Genomic DNA, 27,535 nt, shown 5'->3' with positions numbered 1-27,535 from the left:
TCGATAATGTAATGAACAGTGGGGAATATTAAAAAATCTGTTGATGTATATATTTGCAAAAATATAATTTTTGCCAGAATGACGTCATTATCAGTGACCAATTGGTTACATCTAAGGAATATTCACAGAATGTAAAAATATTGCTAGAATTTTTGCTCTTGAAATACGATGGCTTTATATTTCATTAATTAATATCTTTGGCAAGATTAGTAATTTCAAACATATTCACATATATAGTGTGCACTAAATCAACTTAGTCTGTAATTGACATTACATAAAAAGAGCTTTTAAACCAAAACATGTGTCACAATTTACCACCAGAATTACACGTGAGTGGAATTATTCTAATTGCATCATTTGGTTTAAAGTAACCAATCATATCGTTAATTGCACAGGTTCAGGGCCATGAACAGGCTTCCTGTGCATGATAAACCTGGGTGCTATATAAGATATCTATTTGAACCTTTCAAGCCAGACTTGCATTAGATTCCAGAGATCGAGGGTACATCTGAGTTCCTAGACAGCCGAGAGGCTAGATAGGGTGGAGAAGTGGTTTTAGCTATATAGTATTGTAATTTGTGCTATGCTTGTATACCTGTATTCAGTTATATGCTATATAAAATGTAGAAGCGAACTATGCATTATTATTCCTGATAAGACAAATGTCTTAAGAAACTGGAAGAAGTAAATACACAATGTGAAGCAGAAGTAAAGACAGCTAGAGACAAATTTTAGACGATCACAAGGCTACAGAAATATGTAGTAAGAAAAGATGCATGGGTCGTATGTAGGATGTGGCGACCGGTTTGACAATGTACGCTCTCCACGTCAGACAAAAGACCCATGGTGCTACAAGAATGCTGCAATTTTTTTTATTAAAATCAAACAACTATTTATTCCTTTATGGGCATAAAAAGTTGAAAAGTTATTCCCACAAAATTGCTTATTTCCTGGACATGTCAAAAATTTGAAATGATCTATGGATTTTTGTTTGTTTATATATATGACTTATAAATGCCTTTGAAAATAGTTGTGTTTCAGCCTTAAGATCTAAATTGCAGGAAAACGAAATTCGAAAATTGGTTTCAGTCTTGCTCTGCTTATTTACAACAGCAGCTAAATTTTAACCCCTAAAAGTATTCCGAAAAGGTAACCAGCGGCTGCCAGGCAGGATACGCCCACATTTTCGAGAGATGGGTAGAGAACAAGCTAAAAAAAAGTGATTTTTCCTACAATCAAGGGCCATAATTCAGGAAATTACAATTCGATAAGAGCAAATATCGAAAGGAACTTACAAATAAAAATTGTGACCTCTATAGGGTCCACAACCTTGATATACCATATTTTTAGGCTATCTGAGAACGAAGGGCGGCCATTTTGTCTGTCAGTTTTGGGCCGATTTTCACGAAATTCGAGCTCTGCCGTCCTTAGGGTGTAACGGTGATATAATAATACAGTTTTTTTTAATCGGATAAAAATTATGACCTCTATAGAGTCCACAAGCTAAGAACGCGATTTTTCGGACAATTAGGGGCCACAATTGAGGAAGTTACGTTCCGATGGGCGCAAATATCGAAAGGAACCAAGATCTTTGAGTTATAAACATGCATGTCAAGTTTCATCAAAATCTGTTCAAAATTGTGACCTCAATAGGGTCCACAAGATAAAAACATGATTTTTCGTACAATCAGGGGCCATAATCCATGAAGTTTCGATCCAATACATGAATATATCGAAAGCAGCAGAGATCTTTTGGGGATAAACCTATATTTCAAGTTTCGTCAAAATCGGATAAGAATTGTGACCTGTAGTCGTAGAGAGTCCACAAACAATTGTGGACGGACGGACATTCAGACATACGGACGGACAGGGGCGACGACAATATACGTCCACATGAAAATGTGGGCGTATAAAAAAAAATGCTCGTTTCTCTCAATCAGAGCTATAAAGTCCCAGAAAACAAAATTCGGAATCATTTTACCCGGCATATTTATTCGACTTTTCAAAATAGCTTTAATCTTTAAGTCACTCAAAATTATGCAATGAGAATTTTTGTGCGAAATAAGCACGGTGGAAACAGAAAAAAAAACATATCAATCTGAACAAAAACAACATTGTTTCAAACTAGACTCTTAAAAATCTTAAAAACCGAACTTTTTAAATAGCTTTTAAACTATGAACATGTTGACTTTTTAATGTTTTAGAACTATTTGTTTTACATTGTATTTATTTTAATTATGAAGAGCGCCGCGAAGCAGCTGTTAGCTGGCGCACTCAGCGCTATACAAATTGATTATTATTATTATTAATTTTGCAGTGAAATAGGCTTTTATTAAACTTCTTTTTCATATTAAAACAACATATACAAATTGTGAGCACTAGAGGGCCCACAATCTAAAAACGTGATTTTTGGCACAATCAGGGGCCATAATCCACAAAGTTACGGTCCAATACATGCCAGTATATCGAGAGGAAACGAGATCATTGGCATGAAAACAAATATTTCAAGTTTCGTCAAAATCGGATAAAAAATGTGAAATCTAAACTGTCTACAAACAAATATGAAAAGTGATATTTCGTACACTCATGGGTAATAATCTAAAAAGTTATGGTCCGATAAGTGTCATTATCGAAAAGGAACCGAGATCTTTGGGATATAATCATATATTTTATCAAAACCGGATAAAAACGTGATTTTTCGTACAGTTTAACGTCTGTGACACAAACTAGGTCATTTCGGGACTAACACATAGTTCAATTTCATTAGTTAGTACTACAGTAGTGGGTGGAAACCGGAAGACCCGGAGAAATCCCACGAGGTTGGACAGGCAACCCTACTCATTGGATCTAAACAACTCCAAATATAAGGAAACGTTACATTTTCGGCTCATGTTTTTGAACGCTTACATATGAACTAGACTGTTATTAAAAATTTCTGCAATACGCAGAAAGTGCTTACCTTACTCGCACAGTAGAAGTTAAATAAGCTTAATAATAATCCTACTATATTTGCAATAATTATCACAGACAAATATAAAAATAATGCACATCCAAAACAGAGAACACGCAAAGAAAAAAAAATCGTAGTAAGAACATTAACTTTCAGTTTTATAAAAATCGGTTCGGCAGCAGTGGTCCAAACGTCTTTCGTTTCACCCGGAATTCTGTATAGGAATCAACTCGGAATCCGAAAATGCGAATTGTAACGCATTATGATCTAAACTGTCTTATAGATTATAAAATAAACCATAAATCAATTCAACCCGTTGTAAGGTGGACACTACCTGCTTTCTCGTAACGTTGAGTTGTTGGAGCCTGGAGGCGTGGGGTAATCCAACAATAGAAAGACAATACGTCTCGGAAAAATGCCCTACGTGCGATTATCACGGGGCAATTATGTTATTAAAACCAAACTGCATGAACGTGACTACATTATAAGTTAAAAGTTCTGCAATGAAGATCGTTCGATTGTAAGCGATGTAAATTTAGGGAAATGCTTAAGCAGTTTTAGTTAAATTCATTTTACAAACTTCTTATAAGTAAAATAAACGATCAGAACCACTTGTTTAGCCATAATATAATTAAAACCCTTATAAGTCTATACCGTATTTTCAACACTGAGGCAATGCTATTGTGTTACTCGATATTCCCACGGTATATAAACAGGGAATTCCACGATAGAAAACACCGAAATACTGTGTTCCGTCAAACCATCGCGATGCCCGTACTGTAACACTAATTTTTCATTGAAAACAGGCGATAGCAGACAAATTTTTTCCAGATATGTACGATATTTTCAAGTCAATATTTTCGACCAATAATTATATGAGAAAATATCACATGGCGAAATATCGTCATTTTATTGGTGAACTGGTTATTTATCTTTACAACATTTCTAATGCTAAATAATAAAAAAAAAGCGAAGTCATGTAGAGTAGATTGTTTACTATCATAGCAACGGTATTTCACAATCGAGACTAATCCATTTTTATATTTAAATTTTTAAATCTCGGCCATTCGATCGTCTACAGAGGTGATTATAGGCTTGTCATGTGAATCGATGTATAAATAATAGTTAATATAACATCTGAAGTAATAAAAAAGGTCTGCAATAGGAGATTTAGCTCTAGCACAATGCATCTTTAACTTTGATGCAATATTAAATTTACTTTCTTACATGGTTGATTAAAAAAAAATTCAATCTTCGGTGAGTGGTCGATGGGTTTCGTTAGGGTTCGGCTCTTTTGAAAAGATCAGCAAAATTCAATCCTCTATTTTCACATAAATCTAAGAAATTTGGCTGCTTGGGTTTTTGTTTAGACTGTTAGTTACCTTTTTCAACATCTTGAGTAAGAAGAATCCACCAACTCCAGCACCTGCTACGGCAACAACGCCTACTACGGCTCCTATTATTATTCCCATTGACCCACCTCCTTCTTCTATAATATATAAATAGAGAAATCAACTAAAATGGGGTTTAACATCCTACTGTTTTGGCCCGACCGGGATAATGAGGACGGGCATATGCCATACAGTGTGCTTGTTATGAGGGAAACTTTGTCCGGACAGCGGCACTACGGCCTACTCTTAATAAGTATTGGAACTACTGTCACCCAAACGACTATACGTTGTCTCTTGCCAGGCACCTAGTCCTTCAGCCCTGACTAGGGGGAAAAATGCTGGAATATACTGATGAACTTTCTCGACTAACATCCAGATCGAACCCGGGACCTGTAGGTCACTGAGTCATCGCGGCTCCTTGTAAATAGGGAGAAAATGGACGTAGGGTTTCCTCAATTTCATGCAGTAATATATTACAAAATGGGAGAGCAGAAGATTACAGTACCAGCAAGGAAAGATCCTCATAAACGAAGCCATGACAACATAGAGATACAATGAACATAGAGAAACAGTGAACATAGAGAAACAGTGAACATTAGGATACAGTGAACATAGCGATACAGTAAACATAGAGATACAATGAACATAGAGAAACAGTGAACATAGGGATACAGTTAACATATAGAGAGAGAGAGAGAGAAATGGGGTTTAACGTCCACTCGACACAAACTAGGTCATTTCGGGACTAACATATGGTTTAATTTTATTTCAATAATTCGCTTGCGCGTAGGGGTCTTTAGCAGTGGGAGGAAACCGGAGGACCCGGAGAAAACCCACAAGGTTGGACAGGCGACCCTACTAACGTACAACCGGGGATTCGAAACCACACCAGTCGACTCAATGACAGACTTTATGATACAGCGCGCGCACGCTAACCATTCAGCCATCCAACCCCCCTTAACATATAGATGATGTGAACATAGGGATAAAGTAAACCTAGTGGTAAAAATTCGAAATTCGAACTCAGCCGTCCTTAGGGAGTAGCGGTGATATATTAACACGTTTTTTTAAATCGGATAAAAATTATGACCTCTATATAGGGTCCACAAGCCCAAAAATGTGTTTTTGCGTACAATCAGGGGCCATAATTCAGGAAGTTACAGTCCGATCTGCGCGATTATCGAAAGGAACCGAGATCTTTGGGTTATAAACTTACATTTCAAGTTTCAACAAAATCGGATAAAAATTGTGACCTCTATAGGGTCCACAACCTTGATATACCTTAATTTTACGCCATTTGAGAATGAAGGGCGGCCATTTTGTCTGTCAGTTTTGGGCCGATTTTTACGAAATTCGAACTCAGCCGTCCTTAGGGAGTAGCGGTGATATATTAACACAATCAGGGGCCATAATTCAGGAAGTTACTGTCCGATATGCGCGAATATTGAAAGGAACCGAGATCTTTGTGTTATAAACTTACATTTCAAGTTTGAACAAAATCGGATAAAAAATGAGACCTCTGTAGGGTCCACAACCTTTATATACCATAATTTTACGTTATTTGAGAACGACCGCCGTCCATTTTTGGGCCGATTTTCACGAAACTCATACTCGGTCAACCTTAGGGTGTAACGGTGATATAATAGAACGGTTTTTTAAATCGGATAAAAATTATGACTTCTATAGGGTATACAAGGTAAAAACGCGCATATTGGACCGTAACTTCCTGAATTATGGCCCCTGATTGTACAAAATATCGTGTTTTTAGCTTGTGGACCCTATAGAGGTAATAATTTTTATCCGATTTAAAAAACCGTATTATTATATCACCGTTACACCCTAAGAATGAATGAGTTTGAATTTCATGGTAATCGGCCCAAAATTGACAGACAAAATGGCCGCCGTTCGTTCTCAAATAGCGTAAAAATATGGTATATCAAGGTTGTGGACCCTATAGAGGTAACAATTTTTATACGCCCACGTTTTTTATCCGATTTTGTTGAAACTTGAAATGTAAGTTTATAACCCAAAGATCTCAGTTCCTTTCGATATTTGCGCATATCGAATTGTAATTTCCTGAATTATGGCCCTTGATTGCAGGAAAAATCACTTTCTTGTTATCTTGTTCTCTATCCATCTCTCAAAAATGTGGGCGTATCCTGCCTGGCAGCCGCTGGTTATCCGATTTTGTTGAAACTTGAAATGTAAGTTTATAACCTAAAGATCTCGGTTACTTTCGATATTCGCGCATATCAGACCGTAACTTCCTGAATTATGGCCCCTGATTGTACGAAAAGTCGCGTTTTTAGCTTGTGGACCCTATAGAGGTCATAATTTTTATCCGATTTAAAAAACCGTATTATTATATCACCGTTACACCCTAAGGATGAATGACTTCAAATTTCATGAAAATCGGCCCAAAATTGACAGACAAAATGGCCGCCGTTCATTCTCAAATAGCGTAAAAATATGGTATATCAAGGTATATTATGGCCCCTGATTGTACAAAAAATCGTGTTTTTAGCTTGTGGACCCTATAGAGGTAATAATTTTTATCCGATTTAAAAAAACATATTATCATATCACCGTTACACCCTAAGGATGAATGAGTTCGAATTTCATGGTAATCGGCCCAAAATTGACAGACAAAATGGACGCCGTTCGTTCTCAAATAGCGTAAAAATATGGTATATCAAGATTGTGGACCCTATAGAGGTAACAATTTTTATACGCCCACATTTTCATGTGGACGTATTATGCCGTCGCCACATGAAAATGTGGGCGTATAAAAAACGAAACAAAATAGAATCTGTGTTTTAATCAGATTACCATTCAATCTGCTGCAATGCAATTCTATGAATATCGATAATGTAATGAACAGTGGGGAATATTAAAAAATCTGTTGATGTATATATTTGCAAAAATATAATTTTTGCCAGAATGACGTCATTATCAGTGACCAATTGGTTACATCTAAGGAATATTCACAGAATGTAAAAATATTGCTAGAATTTTTGCTCTTGAAATACGATGGCTTTATATTTCATTAATTAATATCTTTGGCAAGATTAGTAATTTCAAACATATTCACATATATAGTGTGCACTAAATCAACTTAGTCTGTAATTGACATTACATAAAAAGAGCTTTTAAACCAAAACATGTGTCACAATTTACCACCAGAATTACACGTGAGTGGAATTATTCTAATTGCATCATTTGGTTTAAAGTAACCAATCATATCGTTAATTGCACAGGTTCAGGGCCATGAACAGGCTTCCTGTGCATTCAGGAAGTTACGTTCGGATATGCATGAATATCGAAAGGAATTTTTCGTGATGCCCAACTCGCACACGATTTGCCACGAACTTGAAGTGTGAAACTCCTTCAACACGTTTTTAACGATACTGCGGGTTGTGCCTTCATTTTTCTCGAAAACGGATATTGAAAATATCGTCGTCATGTTTAAAACTACGCACCACAGACATAGAAGCAGAATCATTTCGTGGGAATGGACGTGTATTCGTCTGCAACCATTTTGTTGAGAAGCGACACCTATGACGCTTTCGTCTTGATCAACCAGTTTCAATAATGAATCAAACCATAGCCATAGTAAAGGGAAATAACTCTTGTGATATATTTCAGGTTGACACACAAAATAAAATAAAAAGATCGTGGAAAAGTGCAATAAAATAATTTAAGTCGGGGGTGGTTTTAGTTAGTCGGTCGCGTTAGGCGAAACAAAGATATTTTTAAGGTCAGCCTAAGTAACGAAGCAATCCTCTAAAATTTCTAATATCAATATATTCATGAAATAAGATATACAGACGCGTTACTATGTAAATTAAAATTAACGCAATACACCCTCTGCAATAAATCACTAATTCATTTTCTGAACGAAGTAAATCTGGAGACATTATTTTAATATAACATTAAGTAAGCCAGAATAAATCCTTTTTGGGTATTCAGAAATAAACCGGCTTCAGTTATACGCAATATTTCCATAACTACACCCTTAATAAATGGAAATAAATGAAGAACTCGGTCGCATACCCTTGGCATTTAATTGCTTTATGAAAGAATAGAGCTTTATAAGACCATAAATGCACCACACATTAAGTCTACATAAGATGGTATCTATAAGCCCTCAATCCAATCCCCTAATTAAGTATACTCCCCACCCCGTCATTAAAAAATGATAACATAGCAAAACGGTGTTTAATGCTGTTCATCTAAATTATCAAATGATATTCGCAGAAGCAATATCTGAGAAGGACGTTGTTTCGCTTGTATAATTTGATTTTCAAATACAAACCATTAATACCTATCTTAGCATGACAATAATCACCCATTTGTGATTATATTGAAATTTGTAAAAGACGCATTCTTTTTGAATATATACTATTCAAAAAAAGTAGGGGATATTTGATTTTGGGGGCATAATACTAAAATATGCAAATGACTACGAAAAAAGTCACTATAGAACCTAACAGAAGAAACATTTCCAGTTACATGTGACGCCCAAACGCACCAATAGCTACCGCATGGAATGCAGGTGATGCTTGTGATCATCATGGGGGTCCAACCCAAGATTTGCATGACTCTGACTTTGAATGTTACAGTCATTGTGGCATTGAATTCCAGGGTGGAAACATCAGTTTAATTGTTTTAGTGACCAGAAAACAAATTTTGATATGCGTCGGCTTACCCAAAATGAAAGGTTACGTGCCCTTGGCATGCTACAGATCGGCACAACACAGGCGGATGTGGCGCGGACGATGAATGTTTCTCAGTCTGTGATAAGCAGGCTATGGTCCAGATACCGTGATACACAATCTGTACAGGACAGACCACGCTCAGGTCGACCAAGGGCGACAACTCAAGCCCAGGATCGATTTATCCGTACCTTGGCCTTGAGAAATCGTGTCATCACAGCAAATCAGATCAGCGCTCGTCTTCAAACAGACACTGGTGTGAGAGTGAGTGATCCCTTGTTTGAGAGATCATCACATTCAGGCAAGACGTCGTTGGTGTAGGGATCGTCAGCACTGGGATAATCAACGCTGGAGCAATGTGATGTTTTCAGATGAGTCAAGGTTCACTGTTGATTTTTTGGACAGACGTAGGAGGGTGTGGCGTCGTCGAAACGAGCGCTTCCAAGACGTTAACGTCATCAGACATGATCGATTTGGGGGTGGTTCTGTTATGGTGTGGGGAGGCATCACTGTTGCTGGAAGAACGGCTTTACATGTTGTTGCAGGGCGTGTTACAGGCCAGTACTACCGGGACAACATCTTGGCAGTCCATGTTGTGCCGTTCGCACGACGTCATGGCCGCCGTTTCATCTTCCAGGATGACAACGCAAGATGTCACAGGGCCAGGATCGTTACAGGTTACCTCCAACAACAGAACATCACCACATTACCTTGGCCAGCACTGAGTCCCGACCTCTCCCCCATCGAGCATGTCTGGGACATGCTTGGACAGAGGTAACGTCAACAACGTCCTGCCAATGTCCAAGAACTTGCTGCTGCGTTGCAACAGGAATGGGACAATCTGGACCAAAATGACCTTAGACGTCTCATTAGGAGTATGCCACGTCGGATCAATGCTTGTTTGGCAAACAGAGGAGGATTTACCCGTTACTGACTTGGTTGTGATGCTGTGGTAACTTTGTTGTTTGACCCCGGGTATCATTTTACCCTTATAATGGTCAGTCTGTGCCTTACTTAGTCTAACGATCATTTGGAATAAATCGATGAATGTGAACTTCATTTCATTTTGTCATTTGTTTCTTCGTCAGTTTCATTAGGTGACTTTAATAACACTTAAAAATCAAATATCCCCTACTTTTTTTGAATAGTATAATAGTCTTTTCAAATGAAAATGAAATAAATGAATAAATGGAAATAATTATGCTTTTACTTCTACCGCCAACAAATGGATATATAGGCTTGTTATGCATCTAAGTCCTATACCGGTAGTTTTAGTAATAATAGTCTTTATATATGACTATATAGACAATAGTCAAATGAAAATGAAATAAATGACACAGTAGCCTACCAATTTATAACACTTACGTAAGAAGGGATGATTTTAAAATCAATTAAATATTATATTTTTAACGATTTTGTTTACAGACAACAATGTTAATAATAATGTCATTGATGAGAAATAAAATGAAATGAAATGAGGTTTAACTTCTACTGTTCTTCTCCGACTGGGCTTATAGACGGGGTCATTGACGACCAATCTATGGAACCTAATGGTTCATAATTTTTGACCCTGAATCAACAGTATAATGATTTCAGTCCTGACCAGGGGTTCAGTGATTTTGTTTTTTCCCCCATTTTTCAGGGTGACAATGCAGTAAATGATTCGATCGTTAATCTATAAACTAGTTAATATGGTTACCATGAAGCATGTTGAGATAGATTAACTGGTTGTTAAAGACCCTATTTAAAAAGAAAAATTACAAATGCATGTGGCCGTATGTTGCACCTCCCTGGACACTGGACACTACGTCAAGCACAGTCACAAGATGCGGCTATTCAGGATATACAGAAGATAATAGGCTTTGGTGTTTCACCCTTATTGTCATTGCTGTCAAAAAATTAAGATACAAAAAATTCTATTGCTGATTCAGTAAGTGATCCAGGGTAATACCCATTTGAAATTGTCTTTTAAAACTTAGGAATTCCCTTAAACGCTATTTAAGTCGTTGATATCACCCACTCTGTTCTTCCAATCGGCCAGTCGATTCGACTTTATATAGATCAGTCAATCAATTATACGTATTATTTGATAATCATGTTGAGTCGAGTACTAAGCAGCAATCCTTTTACAGGCCTCCGTTTTCAGGGCAGCATCAACCCAGCTACAGTAACACCTGTAGGTAATACTTTTGTAGCCAGCCAGAATTCGAATACTTTTTAGGCAGTTGGTCTATCATGACATCAGATAACTGGAGTCTTAATACAGTTAGCGGGTACTGGTTTGAGTTTTCTTCAACCACCCTTTCAACTTGGCTTGCCTAACCACCTCTGTATATTTCAGAGCAGATGGAGTTTGTTGATTAATTTAATGTTAAGTAAGAAGGCTTTATGTCCAGGTATTCCCTGGTTTTCATACCAATCAGTTTATTTCTAATATTATTATTATTATTATTATTATTGTTTGATTTATATAGCGCTTCATTACACGTGAAGTGTTTCTAAGCGCATATCACAAACATATACTTCAAACACACAGAAACAATCAAAATCAGGAGAACATAATTAAACACATCTTTTTAGTTACAGAAAAAGACTGACGATTATCATCCTGTTATAAACCTGAAAAATTTAGATATTTATAAGTTATGGACATTTTACATAAGAAACTTTATGCTTTGCTTCCATCAGTATAATACATAGAGAGGATTTTCTATCATTAATGGATCTAAAAGATGCCTTTTTTCTATTCATATTCGTCAAGATCATCATAAATAATATTTACATTTTATTTGAGATCAAACGGTTGAGATTACATGTCTCTGTTTCAGAGTTTCCTCAGCTCCAAGAGTTCTTTTTAAAGTTTTCAAATCAAATTTTGCAATCCTTCGCAGGCAGTGTATACATTGTACATATTTTACAGACAATTCTATTTTTTCTTTTCCACTATCAACACTGCAAAAGAATGTGGTTTTACACACAGAAAGCTGTAAGATATTTTCGAGAGCTAGGATTTCCTTCTAAAGAAATTATTTTTTAGAATTTACTATTCATTGTCATTTATTTACTGATCTCTTACTCAACGAAGGATAAAGTCATAACCAAGGCCAGAGCTTTATTAACATCGAACAAGCTCACTATCAGACAAAGAGTATTTTATTGGACTGTGTTCCTTTTCTACGAACAGCAATACTTTTAGTACCTTTACCTATATAAAAGAGTAATCTAGAGCTTTAAGTTAAACAGAATGTATTTCCCTCAATGACGTTTGAGTTTAACTGGTGGTTACATATAACATTAGCATTTAAAATGGTAACCATATTAGACCACTCTTGTGTCTTTACTTTGGATGCTTCTCTTTATGTATCGGGTGCTCACTCCTTATGATATTCACATCTATCTGCTTTGGAATAGTTCAGAATATCAATAAATTATCTTGAACTGCTGGCAGTTTTCTATGGATGGACATCATTGTGCAGCAATTTATCTAATACGCTTATACTTGTTCAATGTGATAACACTATATCCTATAATTATCATATATTTATAATATTGGGGAATTTAAAATTGTTTTAAAATAAGCAAACAAATTTGGTACCGGTGTGCTTCTAGAAATATTTATCTGCTAAATATCTATAGATCAATTATGTCTCATAGCATAACAGATGCATTATCTAGACATTTTTCTGACTTCACAGAATTGAAGTTGATTAAGCACATTTTTCAGAGGGTATGTAATCTTTTATCTGTACCGGACATAGATCTATTTACACCACAGATTATTTACCAAGTTGTAAAGTTGACAGTCTGATCCATTTTGTTTGGCTCTTGAATATGATGTATTTAAGATGAGTTGATTTAATTTTCACCAATACATCTTCCTCTTCTCACTGAAAGTTTCAGTGTAGTTGCCAAGTACCGGTATCTCAACCAAATAATCAGAGACCATGCTACAATTATAGTGCCAGGATGGCCAATACCGGTATGGTATTCTAGACTCTTAGCAATGCTAATTTCTAACCCCATTCATTTACTTCTACGGAAGGACCTCTTGCGTTTAGTTCACTAGAGGACTATCACAACATGCTATTGACACTATTCTCAGGTCCTGGAGACCAGGAATTAACAAACAGTATAATCTGGCCTTGAGACGATAGAATTTTTAGGCAGATCGGAAACAAATTGATCCTTTGGATCCCACTGTAGAAAATATTGCAAATTATTTGAGTGATTTGTCGTTGTCTAGTATTCCTATAGTGTTGCTAACACCTACAGATCAGCAATTGTTCAGACTCTGAATGTTTCAGGCAGCAGGAAGTTCAGAAACCATGCCATTATTTATCGTTTTTTGGAAGGTATTTTTAATCTTGATCCTCCAAAATCTTGTTTTTGTAGCAACCTGGAGTGTTTCTATTATATTAAATTGTTTTTTTGCCTTAGAAGGTATATCTTTGAAGCTTCTCACTTATATAACAGTGAACTTATTGGCTCTAGCTACAGTCCAAAGGTGCCACATTAAGAGCTTTCTAGATTATGGCAATGCTATAAGGTGAGGAAGTGAAAGTTTGGAAAATTTCTTGTCAATCTTCTCCTCTATACCAGGTCAAATTGGATTAGTTTACTGATATACTCTCCAGTATTATCTTGAATTAACTTCAGAACTTATTGTATCTCATACATGTATTACACTCAGAGCAGTAACGCCATCTACCATTGGCCGTTGGCTTAAGAAACCATTGTACTGGCAGGAATTGATACTTCTGAATATAAGCCTCATTGAATTCGTTCAACTTCCTGATCTGCATCGTTTAATTCTGGATACTCTATTTCAGACAATCTTAAAACAGTATCATGGAACAATGATAAGTTTTTTTTGTTCTACAGGAAATAATACATTTTTTTTAATTATATGGATAAATTTTAACAGCCTACTATTTGTTTTCTTTTTTGTTGACAACCCTTTCAATGATGCAATATAAATCGGAGATGCCCAAAGGGCATATAATGGAATATAATCTCCTCTCATCCGAGCGCCCGAAGGGCGGGATGGATGAGAAGGATTATATGAATATATATAGCCCGAGGGCTCGAGGATTTATATACCCTCCCTTTAGCCCTCCCAGTGCTATATATATGGTTGCCAACAAAACTTTAAAGAGACAACTAGAGCCGAGCCTTACCTCTTATTTATAGTCAGGCGTATGTTGACACAGTGCTGCATATGCAATTGTGCTATTTTTAGACTTTGAATGTTGAGTTAGTATACATATTTATTTAGATCAATGAGAAATATGCAATATAAATCCTCGAGCCCTCGGGCTATATATATTCATATAATCCTTCTCTTCCATCGCGCCCTTCGGGCGCTCGGATGAGAGGAGAATTTGTGTGATTGGATCTGATTGTTTATTGGATTACTAGGCTTGTCATTAATTAACAATAAATGGTGTGATTAGGGTCTTGTATATTGCTACCGGAGTTTTATACTATAAAGTTTGATTTAATTAACTTTGTTTAATGTGTATATAACTAAGAAAATTTTACACATTTGTCAACCAATTTAGTGTATTTATTCAACACTTGTCTAGATCAGGAAGGTCTCTGTCTCGGCCACTACTAAATAATAAAATATTGGTTTGTAAAGGAATTGAATCGCCACCAAATGTCTCGTTATATGAAATAAAATGATATTTACTAATTAAAATATTATACAAAGAACAATTTGTCTGTCATTTTGTCAACTTCATTCATTACAAAATATCGCATTCGTTGCAGTAATTATACTGATATGAGGCTATTTGATATTGGGTTACAATTTGATTGTCAAGCAAACATATTTAAAACACTCTCGTCATTGGTCCGATCATGGTCCGAATCAGCCAAGAAATCTGGTCCCAATCAGCCAAGAATGTGAAGCGTCTTCTCTGCGATTTAGCTCATTTGTATTTAAGCCGTCATTCACTAATTACACTATTATTTGTGACTAATTACACTATTTATTGTGACTAATTACTCTATTTATTGTCATAGTTGTCTTATTATCAAAAATATGCAAACATATTTTAAATACTCGCGTCATTTAAGTAATGGTCCGAATGAGCTTTGTAGTTGTCCCAATCAGCCATAAATCTGGTCCCAGATTTCGTCATCAAGTACATTATCATATTCTTGAAATATCAAAAGTAAATAACATAAACATGAATCAAATTTATATAAGCTTTTAGCTTGTTTTTGTATCTTATCTTTAAAAAACTGTAATATATGATATTTTATGAATAAAAATATTGTTTAAACCATATGAAAATTTCGCCATGGATCACATGATAAATATTGCGTTTTCAAAGTTATTACCGGTAAATAAATTTGAACTTATTCACATATTTTGGAATCATTCTAAGTTTGGATCAAAATAATTAATTTTACTACTTGACTTCATGAACGACCTGGCTACTTATTGATTAGTAAATACAACTCCAACTCCCAAGATTAAATACATTTATTTGCAATGCATAACAATTGATTAAGTGTTTAACAATGTATTTAACAATACATGAACGACCTGGCTACCTATTGATTAGTAAATACAACTCCAACTCCCAAGATTAAATACATTTATTTGCAATGCATAACAATTGATTAAGTGTTTAACAATGTATTTAACAATACGTTAAATCGATGTAAATATACCTCAATCACATGACTGATTAAATGCTAGAAAATGACAGGGGATCAAACCGTCCGCGAAGCAACAACCCAAACAAAAAAGTAGGTTGGGTTGAAACAGTCCGGGGTCAAACGATTTGGGGATGAAAGGACATGCATTTAATTTCTGAATGCAAATTTATTCACCATATCTAATATCAATTCGGATTACTTATTGAAACTATTACATCCGAAATGTCATAAATTCCAAACACTGTAACACGTGCCTGTGGATTTCACTACCTTTTTTAATTCTTAGAACATGTCCATTCACAGAATTTAAATAGATCATCAAATATTTGCATCACAATACATTCATAGTGAGAACAAATGTTTCTTAATTTGGTTAAAATTGCGTATGTACGTTGAAAACAGATTTCTGTTTCTGTTATTTAAAGTTAAAAATCGATGCTTATCTCATCATTTAACCCGGGAGGCTTAATAAAGCCTAAAATAAAATCTTTAGAACTCTCATTTTTTTCCTAGTAGATGTGTACGCAGTATATATTATTTATTATATATAGCTAATCGTACAGTACACATACTAATATTACATAACGTTATTGGTAGGGTTTTACTTGACAGCTGGAGACCAAATAAAATTACAGTGCCTAATTCATTACTACTTATATTTATTTTCATTATATACTTAATTAGAACTAGAAGTTTAAAATCTGTTTAATGTTGACATCTAGTACATGTTGAATATCTTCGTGCATTAATTTACAAACCGGGCAATATTCGTCACTTACTTTACCTATCTTAAATAGCTTTTCCGTTGATCATATATTATGTAAAATTTTAAAATCTATATCAATACATTTAGGATTTTTAAAAATACAAAAAACGGTTTTCCATATGACAGTAAAATTACACCAGAAACCCTAAAGAATTTCCTAATAATTTAAACAAATATAGGTTTTACAAATTTAGAGCTGAGCCATTTTTGGTGACAATATTTAGATGTTAATTGATTCGTTGTTACCAATTCATCATCTATCACGTGGTTCGTGTTGGGGAAGACATTGTTGTTATATTCAGTTTGGTTTGATTTACTCTCACTCATAATTGGAGAATGTTGACTTAATTAATTCTTAATTAAATATCTAATAATCGTGCTATATCATGCAACACAATGCCAATTTGAGATGTTTTGATATAAGCTTTTTTAAAACCAATGTTTATTTGTAAATTAATAATATTGGATTTTAAAAGTTTACCCGAGAGAGAGAGAGAGAGAGAGATAGAGAAATAGGCTATAAATTTAACAAAGATGAAAGTGACTGCGCAGCCAGTATAACAGTAGTCCTTCAAATTCAGATTCGGTAGATGTAGGGTAAGTTTAGCATATAGGCGCCATTTAGTAATATTAATATTTCCACTTTTTCTTCAAGATGGTGGCGTATTTGTAGACGATTACTTTAAAGAAAATGTCCCATGCTATAGAGGACAATTGTCAAACTGTATGGAAATAAAATACATGTATTTCAATTTAGATTCGAAATATTGAGCTTGTGGTAATTGGTCGCCAAACTTGCAGTTTGAAAACGCGTCGCCAATGATAATAAATTTGACTTTTCTTTAAACGGTTATCACCCAGTTTCAAATGAAGGTACTATAAACACGCCTTTCACACATACTTTTCGGTTTTGCTTTTATAAATATATCCTTAGTCGAAAATCAAGTTATTGACAGGTGTATTTCAATCAATATTAAACATTCCAGACTTTTATAATTTCAGTGATCAAGTGTGTTTGAACATGGGTACCACTATGGTTCTGTTAGGAAAAGTCTTGGCCGTTGGGAGTGAGGAGTGTAAGTAGTCATCGCCCTTATTTATTCATAATACTGATATTTGAAGATATTTAATCATATTCTCACTTTGAGAAAGTACCCGTAAAATATGATCATAAACGTTGGTTCTCAGAATTTGAATTATGAAGATCATTAAATAAGATCATTAGCATAAATTGCTAATGGATGTTAAACACCGTTTCCCTGTCTATATTTTTAGTTGTGAACGAAGATAACGAAATGTACGCCGAAATTCAGGTTTTATGCCACAGACCGGGATGTGTTGAATTCCTTGATAATGTTATTCCTGGTCAAAGCAAGGTACAGTAACTATTTTTAGTTGTCAGGAACCCAATATATCTGACACCTGTAATTGGTTAGATATTCTTGATTTATAGTCAATACTATCCATATAATTATGGATGAATTAAAGATGAATTATGCAAGACCTATCAATACTTCGTTTATTATCGTGGCTCTATGGTACCCGACAACTCTAAATCATCAGGAACGAACAATTAATTAAGGCTATTTCTTGTCAAATATCCTTCGCGGAGAATAAAGTAATTTGACTGAAATTTTTAATGTATTCAATCAATTTATAAACTATTATGGCAAGAACGATCATCTTTTTATATAAGTAATACATAATGCCTGTTTAAAAAGACTAAGATAGTAAACTGTTATCGTTACAGGAGCTTGACGCCTATGTCCCAATAGTTAGATTATATACAAATCTACTAACCAAAGTTTCACGAGGTAAGCTTCAGCCGTACTTGTATATTCAAAATATAAATTGAAACAGAATGATAGAAATGACTGATAGTTATTTTAAGTTTATAGCAGCCATTATTATATGTTATAATTATCTTTTAGATATGAAAACATTGCCAGAAGAACCTCCACGGGCAACGGTGCTTACGGAATTAAGCAATGTAAGTAAACATAACTTATAAATCATTTACAAAGAAAATTGTATTAGATTAATTTATTGAGGACAGATAATAGAGAGTGAAACCGCCGTATATTAGATTCAAAATTCTATATTTGTTAATTTTTAACTTCTATTCATGTAATTCCAAAATTAAGACACTGTATAATCTAATTTCTGTATTTGTTTAGCGTAAATTTTAATTCTATTACCAAGACGCAAAATGTTTTCTTCACTGACGCGTTATATGTTTTGAACAAACATTTCTTTCTACACGGCAACAATCGTAATGAAATCGTTTGGTTGAATGATTGGACAATAGATCGTTTGGGTCGAACGAGAACCCTTGGCAGTTGGAATTGGAAATAAGACTAGGCGGTTGCGTCGCTGTACGGGCTAAATTTCCACCACAGCACACTGTGTGGCTTAGACCCGGTACGAGTTACTCCTATTTCAAATCGGCCAACTATCAACGGTTTGCGTCCGATCCGAACGACTAGAAACGGTCATAGCAATACAAGAACGACGCCCTGCGCAAATCACACGGGTAAAACTAATAATGTCAGTCATAAAATAAAGCTTTGCCAGTGCTAAACTTTTTTCAAAGCAAAATTAAATTAGAAATAACATCAAAAGAATTGAGCATTTGGGCGAAAGCACGACATTAACAAAGTTAGAATTTTTAATAATAAATACCGCCTTATTGTGTAGGTTTTCCTATTTCGAGTTAAGTTGACAGTATTGGGACTCGGCACTCGTTTGAATTGAAGAAATAAATTGATGTTTGTCTTGTTCTCTTTAATAGGATATCGGAAAAAAAGAAAATAAGAGAAAAAGCCAGTCTATGAATGTAAGTTATATCTTAGTTTCATTTACTAAGGATGTGGTTTTATACGTGATGTTTTACCAACATTATTTTTAAACATTTATTTTGTAAGATATATAGTGTTAGTACCCACATTTTTATCATATTCACAATATAATATAATATAATATATATACACATTTGGTTTTGCTTATTTACATCGAATAAAAGAGTAAACTCTTTTTTTAATTCCCTGTTGCTGTTTTAAATATATTCGAGATGTACATAAATATATTTGTTTCTAGTCAAGCTCTGCAAAACTAACCATTTGATAACATTATATAAAAAAAAGTAAATTGGTAATGCTACGTTCACATAATGAATAATTGTTTTAGTATACATGGTCCACCAGATTACGACGAAAGTTAAATTTTGCAACATCTGATACCGTTTTAAGTATTTTGAATGTAAATTCTTTATAATTCTTATTTGTTCTTGTGACACTCAATAAATAACCTGCTTGTATTTAACTTTAACAAGTTCCTAAACACACTTTTTTTCAGTTAAAGGCATGGGATGGCAGTTCCATTATCAATGGGGATACAGTAATAACATACTGGGGTGGCGAATATGTTTTTTTTGAAAGGGGTAGTAGTTGAGACGCGTGCACTAGTCGACATGAAGGAGTCAGAGGTACGCGTTCTCAGTGAAGATCCTTTCAAAAAACCATATCTCAATGTGAAAGACTTGTTATGGACAAAAATAGAAAACATTATTTCATCAACAACAGGACTAGTCAAAAACAATAAAATAATAAAAAAAAAAGCCAGAGCAGGAAGAGCATTTTAAAAATGCATTACAAAACTACAAAAAAGATATGGCAATAGAATGAAATAAAATAAAGGAACCACACCAAATTAATTGTGTGTAATATGGGTCATGGGTCAGACATGTACACTATAGAACAATGGTGTTTTAGACAGAAGATTAGACGAATAAAACTAAACCATGATCATGAACACAACTGACGACTTTGCGGCAAACCAATGGTGGAGTGAAATAAATAAATGTGAATTGGGTAAGATTTGCTCCGGGCAAATTCAATGGTCATTCCTGAATAACTCAATTATTAATTGGCAATCATTACTTGCCAATTATATACTTAAATCCAGATATTCTGTGCAATGTGATGTGTAATGTGATGTACAACGTGGTGTTAAATGTGATGTGAAATGCGATGTCATGTTGTCTGCTATATTTCTTGAATACCGGTAGATAGAAAAAAACTGCCATACTACAGAAGAAACTAGTCAACTAGGCTTTCCGATTTGGACACATTAAGAGTTAGATGATTTGGAAGAATTAGTTGATGAGTGACACAAAATATTGTTCTAGTGTCATGTATTTTAGTCAATCAGGGATTTGTAGGGCGTCCAATCGCAACATTATTGTACTTTTGTAAATTGTAGATTTTATTTTTTATTGTATTCATTCATGTAAGATATTTATTACAATTTTATAATAAAATATATAATACACCCCACTTTTAGTTTTGACTAGCATCTGCCACTGAAGTTATGGAAAATGCGATGGCTGATATATGTATAATTCACAAGCAGTATCATAATACAGATATTTGACGAGAAGCGAATATAAATATGGCCTACTAGCGGAGGACCCGGTGCTGCCCGTAACTCCGAAAACGGAAGGAGTTGGCCAACGCCACCTAGCCTGTATTATTCCCCGGTCCGAACTACACATATACACCAAATTTCAGCCTCGGGACAGACAGACAGACAGACAAACGACAGTCACAAATATTAGTATAGAAGATAAATGTAACTTAATACCCTATAAAAGTTTACCATAGTATAAGTAATCGAATTGTTTACTGTCTTCGCCACAAATCCGCCAAAGGAACAAAACTACCAATCCGAAGATCTTTCTTTGTAAAAAAAAAATCTCTTTCCATTGGGAATATTAATTCTCTCTTCCCCATAAATACAGATTGTTTTATATAACTATAGTTTGTCGCCTTGTAATCAAAACAAACAACATCCCTCTAATCAAAGAACGCCTTTGTCAGCCATATGTAATATTGTCACGTGACATTGTTATGTTATGTTTCGCTTGGGAAGCGTTTATTTTACACGATAGAACCCCAGTATAGTAAGCCATAACTATGAACAATATATTATGTCCCAAATAAATAATCTAATTTGTAGATCTGAAATTTTTCACGTGATGGTCCGACCATTATGTGTATGGCTTTATTTGCTGATAGCAAATACAGCTAATAATTATTTAAGATAAAATACCTCGTTTAGTAAACGAGGTAATTTTACCCAGCCTCGATCTGAACAAAATACCTCATTCCAAAACAGGGCAATTTAAAAAACCTTGTTTTGGAAATCCAGACATAACGAGGTATTTTTTTTACCTCGCTATAACGAGGCAAAAATTTTAACACATTTTTGCCTCGTTTGGACAGAAATGCCGAACGAGGTATTCTGAGGTTTATAGTGTTATTTGTTCAGAGTCAAACGTAGAACTCTGAGGCATTTCAGGCCAATGAAACCTGACCCAGATATAAAACTGGTGTAGATGTGTAAATGTCAGTTTAATGTTCAATATTTTCTTATCAAAATCCAGCATTTGTGGTGTTTGCTGCATTTATGTTGCCTATAAAACAATAAAATGTTAATTTTTCTCCTTTTCAGGCTCTTTTTATGTTGTCAACTCTGTCATGACTACTTTTTTGACTTCATTTTTTCAGGAAATTAATGTAAAGTTCCAGACATCTTGCTTCAGCACAAGGATTGCAATACAAATTTGTAAAATGCCTCTGAGGTTTGAGATGTTGGAAACATTGAAATATTCCCAAATTTGTGAAAATTGTGTATTCTGTGACCCTTCTGTTAGAGAGGGGTGATCATAGACCAAATATGGCCAGGGATGGTAAAACATAGCTGTTAGACAGATTCCTTTGGTAATGTAAGTTCTGCAACCATAGATTAGATTAATTTAATCAGTGGCATGTTCAGGGGGTAGGCATACATGTTTCAGTATAGATCTCTAATATTACAATCATTGCAACTGGTTTGCATTTTTTCTGTTTGCATATTGTCCACAGATTCTAAAAATATATTTCTTGTCCGTCCGGATATTTAAAAAAGTGGAAAATTATTGGTATTTTGAGAGATGCTACATGTAAATTTTGTACATTTTTCATCACATTATTCACATGGCAGTAAAAAATTATATACTATTCAAAAAAAGTAGGGGATATTTGATTTTTAAGTGTTATTAAAGTCACCTAATGAAACTGACGAAGAAACAAATGACAAAATGAAATGAAGTTCACATTCATCGATTTATTCCAAATGATCGTTAGACTAAGTAAGGCACAGACTGACCATTATAAGGGTAAAATGATACCCGGGGTCAAACAGCAAAGTTACCACAGCATCACAACCAAGTCAGTAACGGGTAAATCCTCCTCTGTTTGCCAAACAAGCATTGATCCGACGTGGCATACTCCTAATGAGACGTCTAAGGTCATTTTGGTCCAGATTGTCCCATTCCTGTTGCAACGCAGCAGCAAGTTCTTGGACATTGGCAGGACGTTGTTGACGTTGACGTAACCTCTGTCCAAGCATGTCCCAGACATGCTCGATGGGGGAGAGGTCGGGACTCAGTGCTGGCCAAGGTAATGTGGTGATGTTCTGTTGTTGGAGGTAACCTGTAACGATCCTGGCCCTGTGACATCTTGCGTTGTCATCCTGGAAGATGAAACGGCGGCCATGACGTCGTGCGAACGGCACAACATGGACTGCCAAGATGTTGTCCCGGTAGTACTGGCCTGTAACACGCCCTGCAACAACATGTAAAGCCGTTCTTCCAGCAACAGTGATGCCTCCCCACACCATAACAGAACCACCCCCAAATCGATCATGTCTGATGACGTTAACGTCTTGGAAGCGCTCGTTTCGACGACGCCACACCCTCCTACGTCTGTCCAAAAAATCAACAGTGAACCTTGACTCAACTGAAAACATCACATTGCTCCAGCGTCGATTATCCCAGTGTTGACGATCCCTACACCAACGACGTCTTGCCTGAATGTGATGATCTCTCAAACAAGGGATCACTCACTCTCACACCAGTGTCTGTTTGAAGACGAGCGCTGATCTGATTTGCTGTGATGACACGATTTCTCAAGGCCAAGGTACGGATAAATCGATCCTGGGCTTGAGTTGTCGCCCTTGGTCGACCTGAGCGTGGTCTGTCCTGTACAGATTGTGTATCACGGTATCTGGACCATAGCCTGCTTATGACAGACTGAGAAACATTCATTGTCCGCGCCACAACCGCCTGTGTTGTGCCGATCTGTAGCATGCCAAGGGCACGTAACCTTTCATTTTGGGTAAGCCGACGCATATCAAAATTTGTTTTCTGGTCACTAAAACAATTAAACTGATGTTTCCACCCTGGAATTCAATGCCACAATGACTGTAACATTCAAAGTCAGAGTCGTGCAAATCTTGGGTTGGACCCCCATGATGATCCCAAGCATCACCTGCATTCCATGCGGTAGCTATTCGTGCGTTTGGGCGTCACATGTAACTGGAAATGTTTCTTCTGTTAGGTTCTATAGTGACTTTTTTCGTAGTCATTTGCATATTTTAGTATTATGCCCCCAAAATCAAATATCCCCTACTTTTTTTGAATAGTATATTTTTGAAAAAAATTCCAAATTATGAGTGTTTTCTATGTAGTTTCTTTGTAACTTGTCTAATTTTTTCACAGAACTCAGATACTGCCTTTAATAAGAAAGATTTTTAAATTTTAGCACAAAAGGCCTATGGACCTGAGATGCACCAGTGTACATAAAGCAGCATGTGTACTTAAAGGGCCATCATTTTTACAGTTATTCTTTGATTTTGATTTTCTTTCACCGGCATGTTGCCAGAACACATGGGTAGGAAATAAAAAAGGCCTTTTGGTGATACCTGAAGTTTCACCCCTATATAGGACACAGATCACCAAATATTACTACGCCGTCACCCACGAAACAAGGGCCAAAGCTATTTTTAGTCTTCCTCTCCCTTTTCCTTTTTCCCCCTTTTGCATGGCGATATTTGTTGACTTTTTGGTGTAGAATCGAGGAAAAGGGTTTGAAAATACATTTTCTGCCAGGTTTTGGTGAATATTCATAATTTTGATGCGGAAGGATACAAGAGTTGAGAGGTTGGTTAGGTAGAAAGCGTTCTACCCAACGAAAATTTGGGAAAAAGTTAGAGCCGGTCTAAGATACGAGAATTAACATTGGAGTCAATGGGGAAATCTTTAGTGATCTGTGTTCATTTGAGAACGAACGGCGGGTGTAACGGTGATATAATAATACGTTTTTTTAATCGGATAAAAATTATGACCTCTATAGAATCCACAAGCTAAAAACGCAATTCTTCGTACAATCAGGGGCCATAATTCAGGAAGTTACGGTCCGATATGCACAAATATCTAAAGAAAGAGAGATCTTTGGGTTATAAACTTACATTTCAAGTTTCAACAAAATCTGATAACCAGCGGCTGCCAGGCAGGATACGCCCACATTTTCGAGAGATGGATAGCTAACAAGAAAGTGATTTTTGCTACAATCAAGGGCCATAATTCAGGAAATTACAATTCGATATGCGCATATATCGAAAGGAACTGAGATCTTTGTGTTATAAACTTATATTTCAAGTTTCAACAAAATCGAATAAAAATTGTGACCTATATAGGCTCCACAACCTTGATATACCATATTTTTACGCTATTTGAGAACGAACGGCGGCCATTTTGTCTGTCAATTTTGGGGCGATTTTCACAAAATTCAAACTCAACTGTCCTTAGGGTGGAACGGTAATAAAATAATAATACGTTTTTTTAAATTGGATAAAAATTATGACCTCTATAGGGTCCACAGGCTAAAAACGCGATTTTCGTACAATCAGGGACCATAATTCAGAAAGTTACGGTCCGATATGCGCAAATATCGAAAGGAACCGAAATCTTTGGGTTATAAACTTACATTTCAAGTTTCAACAAAATCGGATAAAAATTGTGACCTCTATAGGGTCCACAAGCTAAAAACGTGATTTTTCTTACAATCAGGGGCCATAATCCATTAAGTTTCGATCCGATACATGCTAATATCAAAAGCAGCCGAGATCTTTTGGAGATACACCTATATTTCAAGTTTCGTTAAAATCGGATAAGAATTGTGACCTGTAGAGTGTCCACAAACAAATTGTGGACGGACGGACAGGGGCGACGGCATAATACGTCCACATGAAAATGTGGGCGTATAAAAATTGTGACCTCTATAGGGACCACAACCTTGATATACCATATTTTTACACTAAATGAGAACGAAAGGCGTCCATTTTGTCTGTCAGTTTTGGGCCGATTTTCACGAAATTCGAACTCAGTCGTCCTTAGTGTGTAACGATGATATAATATTGAATTCATAATAATTTTGTTTGTTTCTTATTGACAAAATAAAAACCAAAAAACCAAAATCACTCTACCGAATCAATTCTTTTACGTCAAAATTAATTATTTTTACCCTTGGTTGGTGCTGTTTCACTTGGTGTTGTACTTGGACTGGGTTGAGGTGTAGTTGTAGTTGTTGGCGGTGGTGTCGTTGGCGGTAAGGTTGTGGGACCGGTTGTTGTAGATGGAGCTGTAGTAGTTGGACCGGTTGTTGTGGTTGGAACTGTAGTAGTTGGAACTGTGGCTGTGGTGGTTGCATGTAATAAAATTTAAACATCATTTATTGTAGACCAAGAGACCATGCGGCCCAAATCCATGTTTTAAAAAAAAATTAATTTGTGGGTGTGGAATAATCTGGAGTAAATATTCTATAAAAGTTATATCGTCTACAAATATGAACATATAATATATCCTACTTAAGCAAAAGCAACCAATGGGGGTCAATCTAATTAAAATCACATTTTGTACATTACATAAGATATATCATATATTCAGAACTGCTGATGGTGCCAGGGTTATATACACAGGACTTCAGTGAGATTATAAATACACCAGTGGACATTGTTTAGCCATGACTAGAACTTTGTTTTCATTGGATGTTTACAGTAAACAAGTAAGAACGCGACACAATGAAAATGCATTCGAAATATAAGATTTGGTATTTTTAAATCCCAATCATCAATCCCATATCGGCTTTTAGTGGCGTTTGTGGGTAAAGATTGGACAGAACTTTGGACCATCTATATACAGTCTATGATACATGGATATTTAAAGCCATTTCAATGTCAATATAAATACGATAAAATGTTTAGTATCTATTTCCTAGTATTTTTAGCCTAATTACTGGCTAAAGTTATAGAAAATAATGCCGATTCAGACTGGTATAAATACTGAAATTTATTTGTTTGCAGAAAACCACAGCAAAACCAATTAAATGGATGACTTGGGAAATCAGGACAAAGGGTTTAGGGTGGAACAAAAGTCCTCTTAATTAGTTCGGAAAAGGGGAGAAATGAAAGTAATATGATGTGTGGTTGTACTTACTTGTTATTGGGTATCCTAGACACCAGATAGTGAAGTTATCTTCTACAATACCAATTTAATATCATTGTCAACATGAACAAATTTTACATGTAAACATTAGACCAATAGTCCATTGAGATTTAAATTCTTATGGTATACAGAATATATGCGCATGTGAGTAACAATAGTATGTCCAAGATATTTAACATTATATTGTCGCATGAATTACATACATTGTTGACCGTTCAAATTACTTTATTCTAGCCTTTTATGACTGAAGATTATCGTAGCAGCGGTACTTGACAATTGAAGCTAAGTCTAGATTTTCAATTATATTGTTAAATCATGCGCGTGTTTCAATGCATTTAAATATCGGCTATCCGATTGTCTAGCGAGTTGTTATTATGCTTGTTGCGTGAATAAGAGTCTCAATAACATTTGAAGCCAAAATAAAGGCCTGCAATAGGCAGATAATGCTGTTACATAATGCATCTTTGAGCTTTCTTACTAATTTTAGTTTGAACATAAAATAGGTTATATCTCACAGATCACGTTAAATTTGTAATGAAGACAAATCAAATTGTCATTCCACAAAACAAATCAACATTCATAAAATCAACAATTTATATTAGACTCTTGGAAATGAAAAGGGTTGTTACATTTTAACAATGATTGAGTACAGTGAAC

The 27,535-nt window shown here is 35.4% G+C and overlaps 1 protein-coding gene and 1 long non-coding RNA gene across 7 annotated transcripts in view; one reads left to right on the top strand and one right to left on the bottom strand.

Moving 5' to 3' along the window:
- Positions 1 to 27,535, bottom strand: part of LOC126808916 (uncharacterized) — a 131,647-nt gene that overhangs the window by 16,845 nt on the left and 87,267 nt on the right. For all 6 annotated transcript variants that reach the window (XR_007674818.2, XR_007674817.1, XR_007674819.1 and 3 more), the window contains 3 exons: positions 26,870 to 26,911; positions 25,899 to 26,069; positions 4,333 to 4,439 (listed from right to left, as the gene is read on the bottom strand). Coding sequence is in view for 3 of the 6 variants with exons in the window: in XM_050533986.2 (XP_050389943.1) it covers positions 4,333 to 4,439; positions 25,899 to 26,069; positions 26,870 to 26,911 (320 nt within the window). In the remaining 3 variants the exon portion in view is untranslated. The remainder of the gene's footprint in view (positions 1 to 4,332; positions 4,440 to 25,898; positions 26,070 to 26,869; positions 26,912 to 27,535) is intronic.
- Positions 17,496 to 18,311, top strand: LOC126808940 (uncharacterized). The gene is made up of 3 exons (XR_007674849.2): positions 17,496 to 17,570; positions 17,770 to 17,870; positions 18,245 to 18,311. It is a non-coding gene; the product is annotated as an uncharacterized LOC126808940 (long non-coding RNA).

This window comes from Patella vulgata, chromosome 1, assembly GCF_932274485.2.
Source record: "Patella vulgata chromosome 1, xgPatVulg1.2, whole genome shotgun sequence".
Taxonomy (NCBI): Eukaryota; Metazoa; Mollusca; class Gastropoda; family Patellidae; genus Patella; species Patella vulgata.
This window is presented reverse-complemented; position numbering and strand designations above follow the sequence as displayed.